The sequence below is a fragment of the Trachypithecus francoisi genome, unplaced genomic scaffold, assembly GCF_009764315.1.
Source record: "Trachypithecus francoisi isolate TF-2019V2 unplaced genomic scaffold, Tfra_2.0 Contig00694, whole genome shotgun sequence".
In the NCBI taxonomy this organism is placed as follows: domain Eukaryota; kingdom Metazoa; phylum Chordata; class Mammalia; order Primates; family Cercopithecidae; genus Trachypithecus; species Trachypithecus francoisi.
The window spans coordinates 46,391-68,072 of record NW_022680828.1 but is presented as its reverse complement, the minus strand read 5'-3'; the positions used below and the strand labels follow the sequence as shown (position 1 = coordinate 68,072).

The window sequence follows — 21,682 nt, the reverse complement described above, 5'->3', positions numbered from 1 at the left end:
TGTATTTCCTTCCATACAAATGCCCCAGATCTACAGTCTACAGTCTACAAAAGCATATTATTAAAATTGGTCTATATATAAGACTCCACTATGTTGTGTGCGTTTTAATTCTACAAATTAGACAACCCTCACAAAAACAGTGTTCAGCAAATGAAGACAGACACCAAAAGCACATACTGGATAAATTTTAGTTATTTAAGGTTCAAACACAAGCAAAACAATCTGGTAAAATTTTTTAATTCTCAGGAAGATATTTTTCCCCTTTCACAGTATCAAAGACCTGTATAAGAAGTCTTGAGCTCATGCCTGTAATCCCAGCAGTTTGGGAGGCCAAGGAGGGCGCATCACAAGGTCAGGAGCTCGAGACCAGCCTAGCCAATATGTGAAACCCCGTCTCTATTAAAAATAAAAAAATTAGGTCGGGCATGGTGGCTCACGCCTGTAATCCCAGCACTTTGGGAGGCCGAGACAGGCAGATCACGAGGTCAGAAGATCACGACCATCCTGGCTAACATGGGTGAAACCCCATCTCTACTAAAAACCACACACAAAAAAATTAGCAGCCGGGCGCGGTGGCTCACACCTCTAATCCCAGCACTTTGGGAGGCCAAGGCAGGCAGATCATTATGTCAGAAGATCGAGACCATCCTGGCTAACACGGTGAAACCCCATCTCTACGAAAAACACACACACAAAAAAATTAGCGGCCAGGCACAGTGGCTCACGCCTGTAATCCCAGCGCTTTGGGAGGCCGAGGCGAGTGGATCACGAGGCCAAGGGTTCAAGATCAGCCTGACAACACGGTGAAACCCTGTCTCTACTAAAAATACAAAAATTAGCTAGGCGTGGTGGTGGGCGCCTGTAATCCCAGCTACTCAGGAGGCTGAGGCAGGAGAATTGCTTGAACCGGGGAGGCGGAGGTTGCAGTGAGCCAAGATCGCACCACTGCACTCCAGCCTGGGGGACAGAGTGAGACTCCATCTCAAAAAAAAAAAAAAAAAAACATTAGCCAGGCATGGTGGCAGGCACCTGTAGTCCCAGCTACTCAGGAGGCTGAGGCAGGAGAATGGCATGAACGCAGGAGGTGGAGCTGAGAACGCGCCACTGCACTCCGCCTGGGGGACAGAGTGAGACTCCGTCTCAAAAAACTATATAAAGGCCGGGCGCGGTGGCTCAAGCCTGTAATCCCAGCACTTTGGGAGGCCGAGACGGGCGATCACAAGGTCAGGAGATCGAGACCATCCTGGCTAACACGGTGAAACCCCGTCTCTACTAAAAATACAAAAATTAGCCGGCGAGATGGCGGGCGCCTGTAGTCCCAGCTACTCGGAGGCTGAGGCGAGAGAACGGCGTAAACCCAGGAGGCGGAGCTTGCAGTGAGCTGAGATCCGGCCACTGCACTCCAGCCTGGGCGACAGAGCGAGACTCCGTCTCAAAAAAAAAAAAAAAAAAAAAAAAAAAAAAAAAAAAAAAAAAAAAAACTATATAAAATTAGCTGGGCGTGGTGGCACATGCCTGTAGTTCCAGCTACTCAGGAGGCTGAGGCAGGAGAATGGCATGAACCCAGAGGTGGAGCTTGCAGTGAGCTGAGAACACGCCACTGCACTCCAGCCTGGGGGACAGAGCGACTCTGTCTCCAAAAATAAAAAATAATATAAAAAAAAAGAAGTGTTGAGGCCGGCGCGGTGGCTCAAGCCTGTAATCCCAGCACTTTGGGAGGCCGAGACGGGCGATCACGAGGTCAGGAGATCGACCATCTGGTGAACATGGGGAAACCCCGTCTCTACTAAAAAAATACAAAAACTAGCCGGCGAGGTGGCGGGCGCCTGTAATCCCAGCTACTCGGGAGCTGAGGCAGGAGAATGGCGTAAACCCGGGAGGCGGAGCTGGCAGTGAGCTGAGATCCGGCCACTGCACTCCAGCCTGGGCGACAGAGCGAGACTCCGTCTCAAAAAAAAAAAAAAAAAAAAAAAGAAGTGTTGAGAAGAAGAAAATTCTACCCTAAGATTCTTAGTGTAAGGGCCCTGGGAGTAGCTCGTAGAAAGATAAAGCTTGTCAGTTCAAATATAAAAAGCTGACAAGTCACCCCTCTCATGTATGGTCATGAGCTAAAAATTCAGCACAGAACACGCAGTCCAAGGCATGGAGACAACCATGTTGAAACAGAACAGCTAGGCATCAGTCAAACTGTCCAAGAACCTGACATCACATCCTAGAAATATCAAATATAGTCGAAATGCAGCACTTCAGCCTTGCTTATAGAGGTTAGGAAACTAAGTGTTAAATATCTCACTCACTGAGGTCCCAAAGGCAAAGCAGGGACTCAGCTGTCTTCTTAGCACTATGCTACTCTGCTCCTCTTTAAAAAAAAAAAAAAAACAATCACTAAATTCAGAGGTTCTAGAATGTAGAGCACGTAGATCTTATACCTTGCGTTTCCGCTTATTAGTCAAACAGTAGCTACTGCACATTTCTTTCCTCTTCCTAAATCTAAACCTCATCATTTGAAAGGCCCGGAAATTCTTCTTCTTTTTTTTTCCCCCCTTTGAGACAGAGTCTCACTCTGTTGCCCAGGCTAGAGTGCAGTGGCGCAATCTCAGCTCACTGCAAGCTCCTCCTCCTGGGTTCAAGCAATTCTCCTGCCTCAGCTTCCCAAGTAGCTGGGATTACAGGTGTGTGCCACTGCGCTCAACTAGTTTTTGTATTTTTAGTAGAAACGGGGTTTCACCATGTTGACCAGGCTAGTCTTGAACTCCTGACCCTAGGTGCCACACCTGCCTCAGCCTCCAAAACTGCTGGTATTATAGGCATGAGCCACTGCACCTGGCCTCGGCCCAGAAATTCTGAAGTAACATCCTCTGACGCCTTGAGTTTTCCAAGCCATTTAAAGGTAGCAGAATCTTACAGACACCCACATAATTTCACTAAACCAAAAATTACAAATCAGAAGGGGAAAAAAATCCGATTTTTATAAACACACCTAAGTTCACTTCTGAGCTTATTTTGTCAATAAAGTTACTTTTTTTGTTGTTGTGAAACAGGGTCTTGCCGGAGTGCCATTATGTAATCATAGTTCCCTGCAGCTTCCATCTCCCAGGCTCAGCCTCCTGAGTACCTGGGACTATAGGCATGTGATACCATGTTTGGCTTATTTTTATTTTATATGGAGTCTTGCTTTGTTGCCCAGCCTGGAGTGTAGTGATGCCATCTTGGCTCACTGCAATTTCCACCTCCTGGGTTTAAGTCATTCTCCTGCCTAAGCCTCCCGAGTAGCTTGGATTACAGGTGCCTGCCACCATGCCTGGCTAATTTTTGTATTTTTAGTAGAGACGGGGTGTCGCCATGTTGGCCAGGCTGGTCTTGAACTCCTGACCTCAAGTGATCCACCCGCTCAGCCTCCCAAAGTACTGGGATTACAGGAGTGAGTCACCCCGCCCGGCCAATTATTTTATTTTTTATAGAGACGGGGTCTTACTTTGTTGCCCAGGTTCAAGTGATCCTCCCACCTTGACCTCCCAAAATGCTGGGATTACAGGCGTGAGCCACCGTACCTGGCCACTGTTACCTTAATATTTACAAGTTCCTTGTTAGTATAGTGGTGAGTATTTCTGCCTGTCATGCAGAGACTGCAGTTCGAGTCCCCAACAGGCAGCCATATAGTATTAAGAAAACAAATCTTTGTTTTTTTTGAGACAGAGTCTTGCTCTGTCTCCCAGGCTGGAGTGCAGCGGCACAATCTTGGCTCACTGCAAGCTCCGCCTCCTGGGTTCAGGCCATTCTCCTGCCTCAGCCTCCCAAGTATCTGGGACTACAGGCGCCTGCCACCATGCCTGGCTAATTTTTTGTATTTTTAGTAGAGACGGGGTTTCACCGCGTTAGCCAGGATGGTCTTGATCACCTAACCTCATGATCTGCCCGCCTCGGCCTCCCAAAGTGTTGGGATTACAGGCGTGAGCCACCGCGCCTGGCCAAGAAAATTTTTAATAACAAAAGTAAATATTTACAAATTATAAACTCAATATTCTTTTAGCTAAACTGCTAGATACAACTAGATCACTGCAAATCTATGCTCTTTCTAGACACAAACTACACGCCAGTTTCTAATTTGTTGCATAGTTACCCATAAACTGAACTAATTAATTTCTCTATAAAGGAGGGGTCATCCCTCCAGAACAGACACTGAGCCAAGGAGTATCCTATGTGTGTATTTCTGGCTCTTTTTTTTTGAGACAGTCTCACTCTTTCGCCCAGGCTGGAGTGTAGTGGCACAATCTTGGCTCACTGCAACCTCCGCCTCCTGGGTTCAAGCAATTCTCTGCCTCAGCCTCCTGAGTAGCTGGGATTACAGGCGCCCACCACCAATCCCAGCTAATTTTTTTGTATTTTTAGTAGAGACGGGGTTTCACCATCTTGGCCAGGCTGGTCTTGAACTCCGGACCTTGTGATCCGCCTTAGCCTCCCAAAGTGCTGGGATTACAGGCGTGAGCCACCGCGCCCAGCCCGGATGTGTGTATTTCAACCACTCCCTGGTGTTTACATCTCAGTTCAACAAAATGACCTCAGAATGTTTCTCTACTCACCAATACTCTGTCTCCAATTTTGAGCTCTCTTTCTCCTTTCTTGATTGAGCCAGCCTCTGAAAGGTTGGAGACAGATTCGCTGGCAGTTTTTGTAAGGTTGCTGATCGGAGGCGTAGCTGAAGGTTCCTTTGCTGCTGGCTGTGATGGTTTCTGGGGAATGTTTGAGGGGGTGGCTGGAGAGGAAGACACCATGCTGGCTGCAGAAGTGGACAGCGGTGAAGTAGCTCGGGAGGCAGGCGTCATCTGCAGGCCATTAGCTTCATCTTCTGCTTGTACCTTCCTTGTTAACTTTGAAGGTCGGGTAAATATGCCCTTTAAAGGCTCACATTGGAAATAGCGAACTCCTGCCACCGAACCGTCGTTCTTGCCTATGGGTTCATCTAAAACAATTCCAGCCCACTGGCCTGGTGCAAACTGAGTTTCTCCAAGAAACTGGATAAATCCAGGCTTATTTCCATTCACCCAAACTCGCTCCCCAACTCGAAAGTCATCCACAAATTCCTCCTGAGTCTCCGATGATGGAGTGCTGGATGCTTTTTCACTGGATATTGTTTTTTCTACTGGAGCTACAACTGAAAACAAAACAGCAGAAGAGATTCGATTTAATATTCAAGCAGACAACCTCAAACTTCAAGAAAAACTGGAGAAAGCCAACAGCCCGCAGTAGTCTACAACTCTTAGAAAGGTTGTTTTTTGTTTTGTTTTGTTTTTTTTAGACAAAGTCTCATTGTCTCCCAGGCAGAAGTGCAGTGGCACGATCTCGGCTCACTGCAAGCCCCGCCTTCCGGGTCCTCGCCATTCTTCTGCCTCAGCCTCCCAAGTAGCCGGGACTACAGGCACCTGCCACGACGCCTGACTAATTTTTTGTATTTTTAGTAGAGGTGGGGTTTCACCGTGTTAGCCAGGATGGTCTCAATCTCCTGACCTCATGATCCGCCCGCCTCGGCCTCCCAAAGTGCTGGGATTACAGGCGTGAGCCACCGCACCCAGCTGTTTTTTGTTCTTTTGAGACAGAGTCTTGCTCTGTTGTCCAGGCTGAAGTGCAGTGGTATGATCTCAGTTAACTGCAACCTCCACCTCCTGGGTACAAGTGATTCTCCTGCCTCAGCCTCCTCAGTAGCTGGGATTACAGATGTGCACCACCATACCTGGCTAATTTTTTGTATTTTTCGTAGAGACGGGGGTCTCACCATGTTGGCCAGGCTGGTTTCAAACTCCTGACCTCAAGTGAACTTCCCACCTCAGCCTCCCAAAGTATTGGGATTACACGCATGAGCCACTGTGCTTCACCAAAGTGTTTTGTTTTGTTTTGTGTTGTTCTGTTTTAAACAAGGAAGCCAAGAATAACTGATCCTTCACTACCATCTTCAATGCTGCTAAACTCAGCAAACTGGTAGTTGAGGTTTATTCCTTTACTTGCAATTAAGATGAGAAAAAATCAAAGCAAGAAAAAAATAAAATCAGTCCTTTTTCCAGGCCTATATTCATAATTGGTCTGATTTCATTATTTGCTACACCCACCACCCTGAACATCATGAGCAAATACCCATTCAGATTAACTAAATACCACTACTCCACAATTGAGTAGTCAATTCAAGCTGACAAAAACTAGGACACAAAAACCAGGCACAGTGACTTACACCTGTAATCCCAGTTCTTTGAGAGGCTGAGGTGGGCAGATCATTTGAGGTCTGGAGTTTGAGACCAGCCCAGTCAACATGATGAAACCCCATCCTTGCTAAAAAAAAAAAAAAAAAAAAAAATACAGGGCTGGGCGCAGTGGCTCACATCTGTAATCCCAGCACTTTGGGAGGCCGAGGTAGGCAGATCACCTGAGATCAGGAGTTTGAGACCAGCCTGACCAATATGGAGAAACCCCATCTCTACTAAAAATACAAACTTAGCTGGGCGTGGTGGAGCGCGCTTGGAGTCCCAGTTACTCAGGAGGCTGAGGCAGGAGAACTGCTTGCACCTGGGAAGCAGAGGTTGCAGTGAGCCGAAATCACATCACTGCACTCTAGCCTGGGCAACAAGAGCGAAACTCTGTCTCAAGAAAAAAAAAAAAAAATTAGCTGGGCATGGTGGTGGGCACCATTAATCCCAGCTATTCGGGAGGCCGAGGCAGGAGAATCGCTTGAACCTGGGAGACGGAGGTTTCAGCGAGCTGAGATTGAGCCACTGCCTTCCACCCTCAATGACAAAAGAAGACAGCATCTCAAAAAAAAAAAAAAAAACCAGGCCGGGCGTGGTGGCTCTCACCTGTAATCCCAGCACTTTGGGAGGCGAAGGCAGACAGATAATCTGAGGTCAGGAGTTCAAGACCAGCCTGGGCAAAAACCCGTCTCTACTAAAAATACACAATTTAGCTGAGCATAGTGGAGTGTGTCTGTAGTCCCAGCTACTTGGGACGCCGAGAGCCATGATAGTACCAATGCCCTCCCGCCTGGGCGACAGAGTGAGACCCTGTCTCAAAAACAAACAAAGAAACAAACAAAAAAGCCTACAAAAATTCATTGAGCTCTCCACATAAAAAATTTTATGTCTTTCAATTAAAAATTATTTCAGGCCAGGCATGGTGGCTCACACCTAGAATCCAGCACTTTGGGTGGCTGAGGCAGGCAGATGAACTCCTGACCTCAAGTTAAGACCAGTCTGGCCAACATGGTGAAAACCCATCTGTACTAAAAATACAAAAATTAGTTGGGTATGGTGGCGTGTGTCTGTAATTCCAACTACTAGGGAGGCTGAGGCAGGAGAATCACTTGAACCCCGGAGGTGGAGGTTGCAGTGAGCCGAGATCACATCACTGCACTCCAGCCTAGGCGACAAAAACTCCATCTCAAAAAAAAAAAAAAAACAGCAGGGCACAGTGGCGCACGTCTGTATTCCAAGCAATTTGGGAGGCCAAGGCAGGCAGATCACAAGGTCAGGAATTCAAGGCCAGCCTGGCCAAAATGGTGAAAACCTGTCTCTACTAATAATACAAAAATTAGCTGGGTGTGGTGGCGCACGCCTGTAGTCCCAGCGACTCTGGACGCGGAGGCAGAAGAATCGCTGGAACCCAGGAGGTGGAGGATGCAGTGAGCCGAGATTGTGCTACTGCACTCTAGCCTGGGGAACAGAGCAAGACTCCATCTAAAAAAAAATAAAAAATAAAAATAAAAAAAATTTTAAAAAAGGCAAAGCGCAGTGGCTCACGCCTGTAATCTCAGCACTTTGGGAGGCTGAGGTAGGCGGATCACGAGGTCAGGAGTTCGAGACCAACCTGGCCAATGTGGTGAAACCCCATCTCTACTAATAATACAAAAATCAGCCGGACATGGTAGCACGTGTCTATAGTCCCAGCTACTTGGGAGGCTGGGGCAGGAGAATCACTTGAACCCAGGAGGCAGAGGTTGCAGTGAGCCAAGATTATGCCACTGCATGCCAGCCTGGACAACAGAGCGAGACTCTGTCTCAAAAACCATAAAAAAAAAAAAAAAAAAAGGCCGGGCGTGGTGGCTCACATCTGTAATCCCAGCACTTTGGGAGGCCAAGGCAGGTGGATCACCTGAGGTCAGGAGTTTGAGACCAGTCTGACCAACATGGGGAAACCCCGTCTCTACTAAAAATACAAAATTAGCCAGGCATGGTGGTGCATGCCTGTAATCTCAGCTACTCGGGAGGCTGAGGCAGGAGAATCACTTGAACCCAGTAGGTAGAGGTTGCGATGAGCCAAGATCGGGCCATTGCACTCCAGCGTGGGCAACAAGAGTGAAACTCTGTCTCAAAAAAATAATAATAATAAAAAAAAACTTTCAAATATTTTCAAGAATATGAACATATATAAAATAATGTTTTAAAATTAAAAATCATATTGAAGTCTGCATATAAAATAATTCATTAGTCATAAAGGAAAAGTGTAAAGTATTACCAGCCGTAGGTGTCTTCAGAGCTGTGCTTCCAGGCTTCAGGATCTTGGTGGGGGCCTTAAGCCCGCTTGGTTTTAGCATACTCATTTTCTTTGTATGTCAGAGCTGCTCCTCCTTTGCTTGTCACCACTATCTTTCCCCAACCATCAATACAACTGTGGGTTCTATAGTGAAGTCAGTCTCTGGATTAAATCCAAAAAGAGAAATAAATAAAAAGATTTTATAATCTATAGGAGAAAGTAGGAACAACATGTAGCTTTCACAGACTAAAGCTTTCCTTTTATTTGACAATAATCCATCTCCAGGCTGAACCTAGGAACCTAGAAGACTCTAGTTATTAAAAACATGAAAATGCTGCTGAAATGGATTTAAAGGCAATTTCCTATCCTCAAGACAAGCAGTTAGCCGGTTGCCATGACCCACTCCTCACACCTGTAATCCCAGCACTTTGTGAGGCTAAGGTAGGATTTTTTGAGGCCAGGAGTTCGAAACCAGCCTGATCAATATAGCAAGACCCTGTCTCTACAAAAATAAAAATAAAAATAAATTAGCCAGCAGGCTGAGGGGGAAGGATTTCATGAGCCCAGGAGTTTGAGGCTGCAGTAAGCCATGATCACACCACCGTACTCCAGCCTGGGCGACAGAGCAAGACCCTGACTCAAAACAAACAAACAAACACAAAACACAAAAACAAAAACAAGCAGTTGAGACAAACGAAGTATTTGCTTTGCTTTATTTATCTAATGTTCTCAGCTGAGTACAGCTCCTAAAACCCACACAATCCCTAAAAGAGGGTTCAGAAAAATCTACACCAAACAATGGGGGGAGGAAAAGGAAGCTTTCAGTGTTTCACTTTCATTTCTATATTGCTTACGTTTTACTACAAAAAGTCTGTATTAGCTATATTTTTTAAATCCACAGAATTATGCAATTTACAATATAAAACTATATATATATATATGTTAAACTACAGGAAGATTAAGACTATGTAAGAAAAAGCCCTATCTGGGAAGTGATGAGGGAAAATTACCTTGGTTCTATCTAGAAAAACGCAATATACTGCTGGTTTACTCAAGACCAGATATGAATCTATGACTTTTGGGCTAAGGTAAAATAGTATCCTGTCATCTTCTCTTTACCTCCATAGAAAGTGAGTTGAAGACGACCTTGGGGTTTTGGAATACAGGGAATATTTTCAGACATAATACCTAAAAACAGAACAATTCAAAGAGAAAAATGCTGCCACTTAATGACTTTCTGTCAAATGAGTGTTCTGCATTTTTCTCTGCGAGCAGAGCTTGGATGATGAAGCACAGACCTCACACTCTCATCCTGTCTCCCTCACAGCCAACACCAGCCACTGGCAAAGAATCTGGCCAGGGATGACAAAGGTACCTGCAGCCCACTGCAGCAGACAGAACAGTGCCCTCCCCCAAAGACATGGCCCCCTATCACCTGTGAATGTGACCGTATTTGGAAAAAGCATCTTTGCAGATATAATTAAGAATCTTGAGATAAGATCATCCTGGATTACCTTGGTAGGCCCAAAACCCAATGAAAAGTGTCCCTACAAAAAGAAGTGACCAGGTGTAGTGGCTCACGCCTGTAATCCCAACACTGTGGGAAGCCAAGGTGGAAGGATCACTTGAGGTCAGGAGTCCAAGGCCAGCCTGGCGAACGTGGTGAAACTTCGTCTCTCCTAAAAATACAAAAATTATGGCTGGGTACGGCGGCTCACGCCTGTAATCCCAGCACTTTGAGAGGCCGAGGCAGGCGGATCACCTGAGGTCAGGAGTTCTAGACCAGCCTGACCAACATGGTGAAACCCCGTCTCTACTAAAAATACAAATAGCCAGGCGTGGTGGCACATGCCTGTAATCCCAGCTACTCAGGAGGCTGAGGCAGGAGAATTGCTTGAACCCGGGAGGCGGAGGTTGCGGTGAGCCCAGATTGTGCCATTGCACTCCCACCTGGGCAACAAGAGCAAAACTCTGTCTCAACTACACACACACACACACACACACACACACACACACATTAGGCAGGCGTGGTGGCGCGTGCCTCCTGTAGTCCCAGTTACTTGGAAGGCTGAGGCATGAGAATCCCTTTATCCCAGAAGGTGATGGTTGTAATGAGTCAAGATTGCACCACTACACTCCAGCCTGGGCAACTGAGCGAGACACCATCTCGAAAAAAAAAAAAAAAAAAGAAGATGAGAACACATAGAAAGAAGGCCATGTGAAAACAGAGGCGGAGGTTGGGCATGGTGGTACACGCCTGTAATCCCAGGTACTCAGGTGGCAGGAGAATTGGTTGAACCCAGGAGGCAGAGGCTGCAGTGAGCCGAGAAGGCGCACTGCACTCCAGCCTAGGTGACAGAGCAAGACTATCTCTCAATAAATAAATAAATAAATAAATAGTGTGGTTTGGGAGAAGAATCTGACAGACAGATTAAGAACTGGCATTTGCCTGGGCAACAGAGTGAAACTGTCTCAATAAATAAATAAATAAATAGTGTGGTTTGGGAGAAGAATCTGACAGAGTAAGAACCGGCATTTGCCTGGGCGACAAAGTGAGACTGTCTCAATAAATAAATAAATAAATAAACAAGTGTGATTTGGGAGAAGATTCTGAAGGACAGAGTAAGAACTGGCATTTACCTGAAGACAGAAGTCACTATCTTGACTATGAATATAAAAGTCCCAGGCTCCCCACCGCCATTACCACCATCACCACCACCATCCGTGATGAGGGAAAGAGAGATTCGGGTGGGAGTCCCTATGCTAAGGCTGTAGCTCTGATTCAGAGTCAGGTTTGAAACCACCTGCTTTACTGTCAGACTCTCACCACACAGCTTGCAAGATTCAAGCAGAGTTATTTGTTCCTGCTGCTGCCTCAGACAGATAGAAGGGATTGGCCAAGTCTCCTCCAGACTCAGCCAACAAAGGCCATGTCTATGTACATAAAATTTGAGAAGGATGCGGACAGGTTAAATGTAGAAATTCCGGCCGGGCGCGGTGGCTCAAGCCTGTAATCCCAGCACTTTGGGAGGCCGACACGGGCGGATCACGAGGTCAGGAGATCGAGACCATCCTGGCTAACACGGTGAAACCCCGTCTCTACTAAAAGTATAAAAACTAGCCGGGCGAGGTGGCGGGTGCCTGTAGTCCCAGCTACTCGGGAGGCTGAGGCAGGAGAATGGCGTAAACCTGGGAGACGGAGCTTGCAGTGAGCTGAGATCCGGCCACTGCACTCCAGTCCGGGCGACAGAGCGAGACTCCGCCTCAAAAAAAAAAAAAAAAAAAAAAAATGTAGAAATTCCCTGGGGCCTTCCCTACTCTTCACCCTGGACCAACATCAGAGAGTGACAAGGACCACGGAGAACTGACAGAGAACAGACGGAGCAGGCACTGTGGTCCTGGAAAACCTTTTATGGTGACAAAATGAAAGAACAAAATACTCCCTAAACTATTTCACTTGGGCAAAACAGGGAACTGTTGGGCTCAGGTCAAGCACTCCCTAAAGAGGAATTTTGAAAACGACCACAAGACCTAACTAGGGAACTTTCAAGTCCTGCAGCTCAGTATCATAAACTCACAAAAATCTGACCATCTTCAAGCCTCAGCCTAAAACACAGAAGCATGTGGTCATCACAAACCAAAGACTAATCACAAGCTCTGTCTAGGGCTCTGCTGTCCAATCCTCATGCCTCTGGTTGTCGGTCCATCCGTGTTCCTTGAATCCTAAAGCAGAGAACTGTGACCAGGACTTAATGAAGGAGAAAAATCTAATCTGTCTCAATAAAAGAATTAGCAGCAACAACGCCAGTGTTGGTTTTTCAAATCTTCCAATTTATAGTTTCTTTTTCATGCATTATTAATGACTGGCATGTAAGGCTTGCTCTGAAAAATTCACTGAAAAACAAAAGATCAAAGTCTTTGTCATGGTACCCACAGCATGCAATGACCAAGAGGCAACATCTCTGTATGTTTCAAGATCAGTGAATCTCACATTGAAACTAATCAATTCCAAAAAGTGTGCAAAAAAAAAAAAAAAAGACACTGTTGCCTCACTAATAAGCTGGGCATATTTGAATTTTTGACACTTGTGCTCAATGAATCAGGAGATTTGGACCTAAAATAAGACAAACTACCCTTCTCCCCCACCCTCCCAACACGAAAGGACCATAACACACAGAACATTGTAATTCAGAAATAATTTTTATGTGAATTACTATCCCATTTGAGCGTTACATTACTATGAATTAGCCACTATTATTACCTCTTCTTTACAAACGAAGAAATGCCGTAGCAATTAAGAAATTAACAGATGTGTTTCCTCATTTGTTAATCACCTGTCTCCTAAGGTCATTCAGCTAAGTGGCAGAGATGCGAACACAGGTATTGTGATTCCAAAGTTCATCTCTTTTCACTAAATTTAATATTCAAACATAGGAGATATCACACATCAAAATGAAAAACATCAGTTCTGCTACTATGAGAATGACCTACCTATGTATGGCATCAAGAGCTCACATAGCACAAATACAAAACTGCCTGTGTCTCAAGTTTTAGCTGTGAAGGTAGGTGTGCAATTACCATTAGTCCAATCAGGAATAAAGAGAATGAGGATTTACAAGGTTATGTGACCTTCCCAAGGTTACTCGATTAAAGAAGTGGTGGCACTCAAGGGCCGGGCGCAGTGGCTCATGCCTGTAATTCCAGCACTTTGGGAGGCCAAGGTGGGTGGATCACCTGAGGTCAGGAGTTCAAGACCAGCCTGGCCAACATGGTGAAACCCCATCTCTACTAAAAATACAAAAAATTAGCTGGGCGTGGTGGCGGGTGCCTGTAATCCCAGCTATTCCGGAGGCTGAGGCAGGAGAATCGTTTGAACCTGGGAGGCAGAGCTTGCAGTGAGCCGCCATTGCACTCCAGCCTCGGCAACAATAGTGAAACCCCGTCTCAAAAAAAAAAAAAAACAACGAAGTGGTGGCACTCTCTGGGACCCAGTGCTCTGCCTAACACACTAGCTCTGAAGAAAATCTACCTACAGGCCGGGTGTGGTGGCTCACGCCTATAATCCCAGCACCTTGGGATGCTGAGATGGACAGATCACTTGAGGTCAGGAGTTCAAGACCAGCCTGGCCCAAAGGGTGAAACTCCATCTCTACTAAAAATACAAAAAATTAGCCAGGCATGATGGCACAGGCCTATAATCCCAGCTGAGGCACAAACATAACTTGAACCCAGGAGGCAGAGGCTGCAGTGAGCCAAGATCGCGCCACTGTACTCCAACCTAGGCTACAGAGTAAGACCCTGTCTCCAAAAAAAAAAAAAAAGAAAGAAAAGGAAAAGAAAATCCACCCACAAGATGGTCATCCATTCATTCAACAAATATTTCCTGAAGAACTACTGTGCAAAAGACTATTCCCTCTTTTCAGCAGCCGGGTGGCAGGGAGGGAGAAAGCTCTGGGTGGCTGAGAGAGTGCTGAACACACAACACGTGTGTCTCGGAGCAGAGAAAAGGGAGCTTACTAGGGAACCATAGTAGGACTACTAAGCAACAGTAGGTATCATGTGAGGTTTGCGGTCATGAATTAAAGTGAAACCAGGGCAGATCGCCTGAGGTCAGGAGTTAGAAACCAGCCTGGCCAACATAGTGAAACTCCGCGCCTACTAAAAATAAAAATTAGCCGGGCATGGTGGTAGGCGCCTGTAATCCCAGTTACTCAGGAGGCTGAGGTGGAAGAATCATTTGAATCTGGGAGACGGAGGTTACAGTGAGCCGAGATTACACCACTGCACTCCAGCCTGGGTGACAGAGCAAGACTCCATCTCAAAAAATAAAAATAAAAATAAAGTGAAATCATTATCTCCAATTTCTCCTTTGTTTTTTCTGTTGTAACACATTTCCGTTCAGGCACAGACACAAAGAAGATACCTAAATTCAACCATAATCAAAATTTGTTGGTGGTAATTTTTTTTTCTTTTTTTTGTTTTTGTTTTTGCTTTTTGAGACGGAGTCTTGCTCTGTCGCCAGTCTGGAGTGCAGCAGCGTGATCTCGGCTCACTGCAACCTCTGCCTCCCGGGTTCCAGCAATTCTCCTGCCTCAGCCTCCTGAGTAGCTGGGACTACAGGTGCCTACCACCACGGCCAGCTAATTTTTGTATTTTTAGTAGAGATGGGGTTTCACCATGTTGGCCAGGATGGCCTCAATCTCTTGATCTCGTGATCCGCCCGCCTTGGCATCCCAAAGTGCTGGGGTTACAAGCGTGAGCCACTGTACACGGCCGGTGATAATTTTTAAAGGGTGTTTGAAAGGTGTCACTAAAATGGGACAGGATATCTGAGATGGGTAAAAAGGGACGTGAAAGGAAAGTAGAGCTGACAGTGAAAAGGCGTGAGGGCAACGGACGAAGGGCCGCTGCAGCGAGGACACTGGATGCTCAGATGTGCATGCGAATCTCCCCAGAATCCTGTGAAACTGCAGCCTCAGCTTTCTTGCACTCCCAGGAGGTATTAATGTTGCCATTTTGAGGACCCTCCACCTCTATGAATATAGCAAGGGGTCAAAGGATAGGAGGTGGTGGTTAGAGTGAGAAGTTTCATCCCTTTGACCACAGGATGGAACTCAGAAGCCTGAGTGCTGAAGGGACTCCTGGTAGGACTGCCCGTGTCTATATTTGGAAGAGGAGGTGTTGGCAGTAAGAAGGGAAAGTGAAAAGGAATGAAAGGAAGAGACAGAAGTCAGTAAAGATGTCAGCTGCAGCAGTGGGTAACAGGTGGCAGCGCTCGAGAGGACCTTGAATATTTGAAGGATAGAGAAACAGTAACATATCAGCAGGAAACAACATGGTCAGCTACCCCATGTGCCTTCCCTGAGGAGCCCCCTTTAGAGGGGTGCAGAAGAGCAGTGTCTTCAGGGGCCATCCAAGTTTTAGCATAACAAGGAGGGAAAGAGAATGCAGAGAAGAGGCAGGTGATAGACAAGTTTCATGATCACAACTTGAATTACAGAGTCAAGAGCTTAAAGAGTTTGGGATGGAAAGAAATAAAGAATTGGGCTCGAGCAGGAGCACTGGTTCACACCTGTAATCCCAGCACTTTGGCAGGCCAAGGCAGATGGATCACCTGAGATCAGGAGTTTGAGATCAGCCTGGACAACATGGCGAAACCCCATCTCTAGTAAAAATACAAAAAATAGCCGGATGTGGTGTTGCATGCCTGTAGTCCCAGTTACTCGGGAGGCTGAGGCAGGAGGACTGCTTGAACCCAGGAGGCAGAGGTTGCAGTGAGCCAAGATCACGCCATTGCACTCCAGCCTGGGCAAGTGCAAGACTCCATCTCAAAAAAAGAAAAAAAGAAAATACATCAAAATGAAGAAATCTAACTATGTGTTGCCAAACTAAAAAGAATTATAGACCAAGTGTGGTGGCTCATGCCTGTAATCCCAGCACTTTGGGAGGCTGAGGCGGGCAGATCATGAGGTCAAGAGATCGAGACCAGCCTGGCCAACACGGTGAAACTAAATGTACAAAATTTAGCTGGGCATGGGGGCGCTTGCCTGTAGTCCCAGCTACTCGGGAGGCTGAGGCAGGAGAATTGCTGGAACCCGGGAGGCGGAGATCGTGCCACTGCACTCCAGCCTGGTGACAGAGTGAGACTCTGTCTCCAAAAAAAAAAAGTTTAATCCAAAAAGTCTAGAAAAAGGAAGCTATGAAGAAAATGTCTACTGACTAACAATGGAAAAAGTTTCTCTTGAAAAGAGACAGTCCATGGAGCAGGTACACCAATGTTATGGAAAAGGTTCGTCAGGATCGCAAAGCTGGATAAAAATAGGCATTCGAATAGTCAAGTCAGTGTTCCAAAATTCTATGCTCAGATTACAGTCTTGGTTTTCAACAGTGACTAAAGAGAATGGTGTCTTTTTGGCATTTCTCTGATTAAAAATACAGTTATTTTTTATAAACTACAATCTCTCAATTTGTGTGATTCAATAATCTAATCTCTGAGTAAACGATTTTTTTAAAAAAATGAAGGCCGGGCGCGGTGGCTCAAGCCTGTAATCCCAGCACTTTGGGAGGCCGAGACGGGCGGATCACGAGGTCAGGAGATCGAGACCATCCTGGCGAACACGGTGAAACCCCGTCTCTACTAAAAACTACAAAAAACTAGCCGGCGAGGTGGCGGGCGCCTGTAGTCCCAGCTACCCGGGAGGCTGAGGCAGGAGAATGGTGTGAACCCGGGAGGCGGAGCTTGCAGTGAGCTGAGATCCGGCCACAGCACTCCAGCCTGGGTGACAGAGCGAGACTCTGTCTCAAAAAAATAAAATAAAATAAATTAAATTAAATTAAAAAATGAGATTCTGGCTGGCACAGTGGTTCACACCTGCTATGCTGCCCAGGCTGGTCTGGAACTCCTAGGCTCAAGTGATCCTCCATGCTTCAGTCTCCCAAAGTGCTGGGATGAAAGGCGTGAACCACTGCACCTGGCCTATTATTATTTCTAATGAATTAATGTTTTTAAATATTCTCAAGTTTTAATTTCTAATATGGTAAATGTTAACAGCCATAACATACATAAACAAAAGCTCTTTAGAGACCTCACTCGTTTTTAAGAATGTCAGAGGGCTGGGTGTGGTGGCACAGTTCAAACCCGTGTTGTTCAAGAGTCAACTATACATAAAACATGCATTTCTATAAAGCAGTCATCAGAAGCACTGGCTCTACAGCAGAGGGTCTCAAAATGTACAGAATCGGCATCACCTGAAAGTCGGTTAGAAATGCAAATCCCAAACCTACTGAAACAAACTCTGAGGGTAGGCCAGCTATCTGTTTTTCTGTTTTGTTTTTGTTTTTGTTTTGAGATGGAGTCTGGCTCTGTGGCTCAGGCTGGAGTGCAGTGGCGCGATCTCTGGTTCACTGCAAGCTCCGCCTCCAGGATTCAGGCCATTCTCCTGCCTCAGCCTCAGGAGTAGCTGGGACTACAGGTACCTGCCACCGTGCCCAGCTAATTTTTTGTATTTTTAGTAGAGACAGGGTTTCACCATGTTAGCCAGGACGGTCTCGATCTCCTGACCTCGTGATCAGCCCACCTTGGCCTCCCGAAGTGCTGGGATTACAGACGTGAGCCATCGCGCGCGGCTGGCCATCTGTATTTTAACAAGCCTTCAGGCAATTTGGATGCTCAAGTTTTTTATTGTTGCTGTTGTTTCAGAGACAGGGTCTTGCTGTCACCCAGGTTAGATTGCAGTGACACAATCGTAGGTCACTGCACCCTTCAAATTCTGGGCTCAAGTGACTCAAACCCCAACCTCCTGAGTAGCTAGGACTACAGGTGTGTGCGATCAAGTCCAGGTAATTTTTTTAAATTTATTTTTTGTAGAGACTGAATCTCACTATGCTGCCCAGGCTGGTCTTAAACTCCTGGGCTCCAGTAATCCTACTGCCTCATTCTCCCAAAGTGCTGGGGTTATAGGCGTGAACCACTGCACTCAGCCCAGATGCTCAAGTTTGAGAACCACTGCTAAGTTATCCATCAAGAAGTAATCTGAGGTTCAACTTCTCAATGATATGGATATAAATCACCTACACGACTGACTTCCCAAACACCTCTATGGCAGCCTTGGTGCTTCCCCTCCTCCATGTTTTCAAGGCTGGGGGTCCCCTTTGTTTCCAATGTCCTTTCCAAGTCTTTTAGTCTTCAGCTGCTGAAACTTGGCTCAAGGGCAAACTGAGGCATTCATCTGCCCCACAAAAGTCCTCGCAATGGAAATCTGTTCATCCTTCCATTACCCATGGCAAGTCTGTGCTCCCACAGTAGCCCCTTGCACACTTGGCCACGTGTGTAACTCACATATTCCACCACACTAGCAATCTCTCAAGGGAAGAAACTATTTTAGTCACCTTTATGTTTTACCCAGCACTTTATAAACAACGCTGACTAAATAAAATGAATGGGAAAAATAGTCTCAAGTATTTAAATGACTCTACAAACCAGCTGGGGTGTACCCAATACCAAACAAAAATTACAGTTGTTGCTTGCTATAGATGACAGAAAACTATATGACAGACATCTAAGCCCAAAGAATTTATAAAGAGCCGGGTGCCGTGGCTCACGCCTGTAATCCTAGCACTTTGGGAGGCCAAAGCGGGTGGATCACTTGAGGTCAGGAGTTCGAGACCAACCTGGCCAACATGGCAAAACCCCGTCTCTACTAAAAATACAAAAATTAGCCGGGCATGGTGGTGCATGCCTGTAGTCCCAGCTACCTGGGGGAGGCTGAGGCATGAGAATTGCTTAAATCCAGGAGAAGTGCTTGAACCCAGGAGGTAGGGGTTACAGGGAACTGAGACAATGTCACTGCACTCCAGCCTGGGTGACAAAGTGAGACTCCATCTAAAAAAGAACAAGGCCAGGTGTGGAGGCTCACACCTGTAATCCCAGCACTTTGGGAGGCTAAGGCGGGCGGATCACCTGAGGTCAGGAGTTCAAGACCAGCCTGGCCAACATGGTAAGACCCTGTCTCTACTAAAAATACAAAAATTAGCTGGGCGTGGTGGCACATGCCTGTAATCCCAGCTACTCGGGAGGCTGAGGCAGGAGAATCGCTTGAACCCAGGAGATGGAGGTTGCAGTAAGCCAAGATCGTGCCATCGCACTCCAGCCTGGCGGACAAGAGCGAGACTTAGTCTCAAAAAAATAATAATAAAATAAGAACTTCATGTCAGCTTTAGGACATGAAAAATAAATGACATTTGTGATGTCAAATTTAGTATTCCTGAAAGTAGGACTATTCTTCCTCCCAACAACACAAAAATGTGTTCTACCCTCCATCAAGTCAAGATTTAGTATCTAGTGCGTTAGATACTGCCATAACCTCAATGCCTGGAAAACACCAGAACCTGGGGGATGTTTCAAATAGTTGGAACACCATTTGAATGCACCACCACCAGTCCATACAAGAATCACAAATGTTAGCTGTATTACTAATTCTAAGAATCCAAGCTCCCCATTTTCCACTCAGATATCACTTATCACTACACATTATTTGAACAGTAAATGACATAAAAATCTGTCTTCCAAGCCAGGCACTGTGGCTCACACTTGTAATCCTAGCACGTTAGGAGGCTGAGGTGAGAGGATTGCTTGAGTCCAGGAGTTTGAGACCAGCCTGGGCAACACAGCGAGACTCCCATCTCTACAAAAAAATACGAATTAACTGTGTGTGGTGGATCACACCTTTAGAGCGAGCTACTCAGAAGGCCGAGGCAGGAGAATGGCTTGAGCCCATAAGGCCAAGACTGCAGTGAGCCACGATTACATTACTGCATCTCTAAAAACAAAACAAAAGAAAGAAGGAAATCTGAGGTTGGGTATACCTACAGTTCAAGACCACAGCCTTCTCAAAACATAAAAACATGCTTTCTGTATTTATTCATTCCTTTTAATAAGCAATCCCCTATAACCTGCCTCATTAAGGTAAGAAGATTCAAAATATCCACATAAGGAAAAAAATTTGACTTGTGGTAGAAGAGAGTGAGTTACCAGGATCTTGAACGAAAACAAAACAGGATCCCAGCAATGAATCCCAAAGGTTGGTGGTGAAGTTAGTGCTGTACAACACTTCACGCAAAGCACAAAGGGCGGTCACTGTTCCAGGAACCCCAGAAAACTACCACGGCAAGCCGGCTCAAGAATCACTCCCGCTCTAACGCCTGCTACCACTCAGACCGTATCTCAGTAACTACCCTTCCGAGAAAGAGATCTTGCAAGATGAATGTGAATTCAGAGGTTAAAGATTCACTGCTATTCTCCCTAATAAGAATACATACTAAAAGCACAAAAATTGTTTGTTTGTTTGTTTTTGAGACAGGGTTTCATTCCTGTTGCCCATGATGGAGTGCAGTGGTGTCATGTCGGCTCACTGCAAGCTCTGCTTCCTGGGTTCATGCCATTCTCCTGCCTCAGCTTCCCGAGTAGCTGGGACTACAGGTGCACGCTGCCACACACAGCTAATTTTTTGTAGTTTTAGTAGAGACAAGGTTTCACCGTGTTAGCCAGGATGGTCTTGATCTCCTGACTTTGTGATCCGCCTGCCTTGTCCTCCCAAAGTGCTGGGATTATAGACATGAGCCACCACGCCCGGCCATGAAAGTGTTTTAAGAGTCTAGATTTTGGCCGGGCATGGTGGCTCCCACCTGTAATCCCAGCACTTTGGGAGGCTGAGGCAGACAGATCACCTGAGGTCAGTAGTTTGAGACCAGTCTGGCCAACATGGTGAAACCCCATCTCTACTAAACTACAAAAATTAGCCGGGTGTGGTGGTGCGCACCTGTAGTCCCAGCCACTCAGCAGGCTAAGCCGGGAGAATCACTTGAACCTGGGAGGCGGAGGTTGTAGTGAGCTGAGATCAGAGGACTGCACTCCAGCCTGGGTGACACAGAGAAATTCCATCAAAAAAAAAGATTCTGGGTCTTATGCGTTTAAGAAAACAGGGACATGGCCGGGCGTGGTGGCTCAAGCCTGTAATCCCAGCACTTTGGGAGGCCGAGATGGACGGATCATGAGGTCAGGAGATCGAGACCATTCTGGCTAACACGGTGAAACCCCATCTCTACTAAAAATACAAAAAAAACGAGCCGGGCGAGGTGGCGGGCGCCTGTAGTCCCAGCTACTCAGGAGGCTGAGGCAGGAGAATGGCGTAAACCCGGGAGGCGGAGCTTGCAGTGAGCTGAGATCTGGCCACTGCACTCCAGTCCGGGCGACAGAGCGAGACTCCGCCTCAAAAAAAAAAAAAAAAGAAAAAAAAGAAAACAGGGACATGTGACTGTTACAGAGGGTAAAAAAACAGAACACACAGGACAATGGTTTTAAAAGCGTAGTCTACTTCAAAAAATAGGATGTGATGTCTCTCTGACATTGACGTGCTTTATGGGGTGCAAAGCAATAAGAAAATTATTTTCTCTCCACTTAAACTCACAGTCAAACTTAGAAAAAGTTCCATTGTTTGCATTACTTAAATAAAAGATGAAAAGGGGCCAGGCGCGGTGGCTCACGCCTGTAATCCCAGCACTTTGGAAGAGCAAGGCGGGCGGATCACTTGAGGTGAGTTTGAGACCAGCCTGGCCAACATGGTGAAACCCCCTCTCTACTAAAAATACAAAAATTAGCTGGGCGTGGTGGTAC

General features: G+C 46.2%; 1 protein-coding gene across 3 annotated transcripts in view; it reads right to left on the bottom strand.

The window, feature by feature from the left end:
- Positions 1 to 4,544: 4,544 nt before the first annotated feature.
- The window catches only part of LOC117087875 (CAP-Gly domain-containing linker protein 1-like), a 50,593-nt gene continuing 33,455 nt past the window's right edge, over positions 4,545 to 21,682 (bottom strand). For 2 of the 3 annotated variants that reach the window (XM_033218648.1, XM_033218638.1), the window contains exons 2-3: positions 8,494 to 8,673; positions 4,545 to 5,152 (exon numbers count right to left, since the gene is read on the bottom strand). In XM_033218648.1, coding sequence (XP_033074539.1) covers positions 4,560 to 5,152; positions 8,494 to 8,578 — 678 coding nt within the window. In that variant the 5' untranslated portion in view covers positions 8,579 to 8,673 and the 3' untranslated portion in view covers positions 4,545 to 4,559. Of the gene's footprint in view, positions 5,153 to 8,493; positions 8,685 to 21,682 lie in introns of all 3 variants that reach the window. The other variant, XM_033218627.1, reaches the window with a different exon arrangement.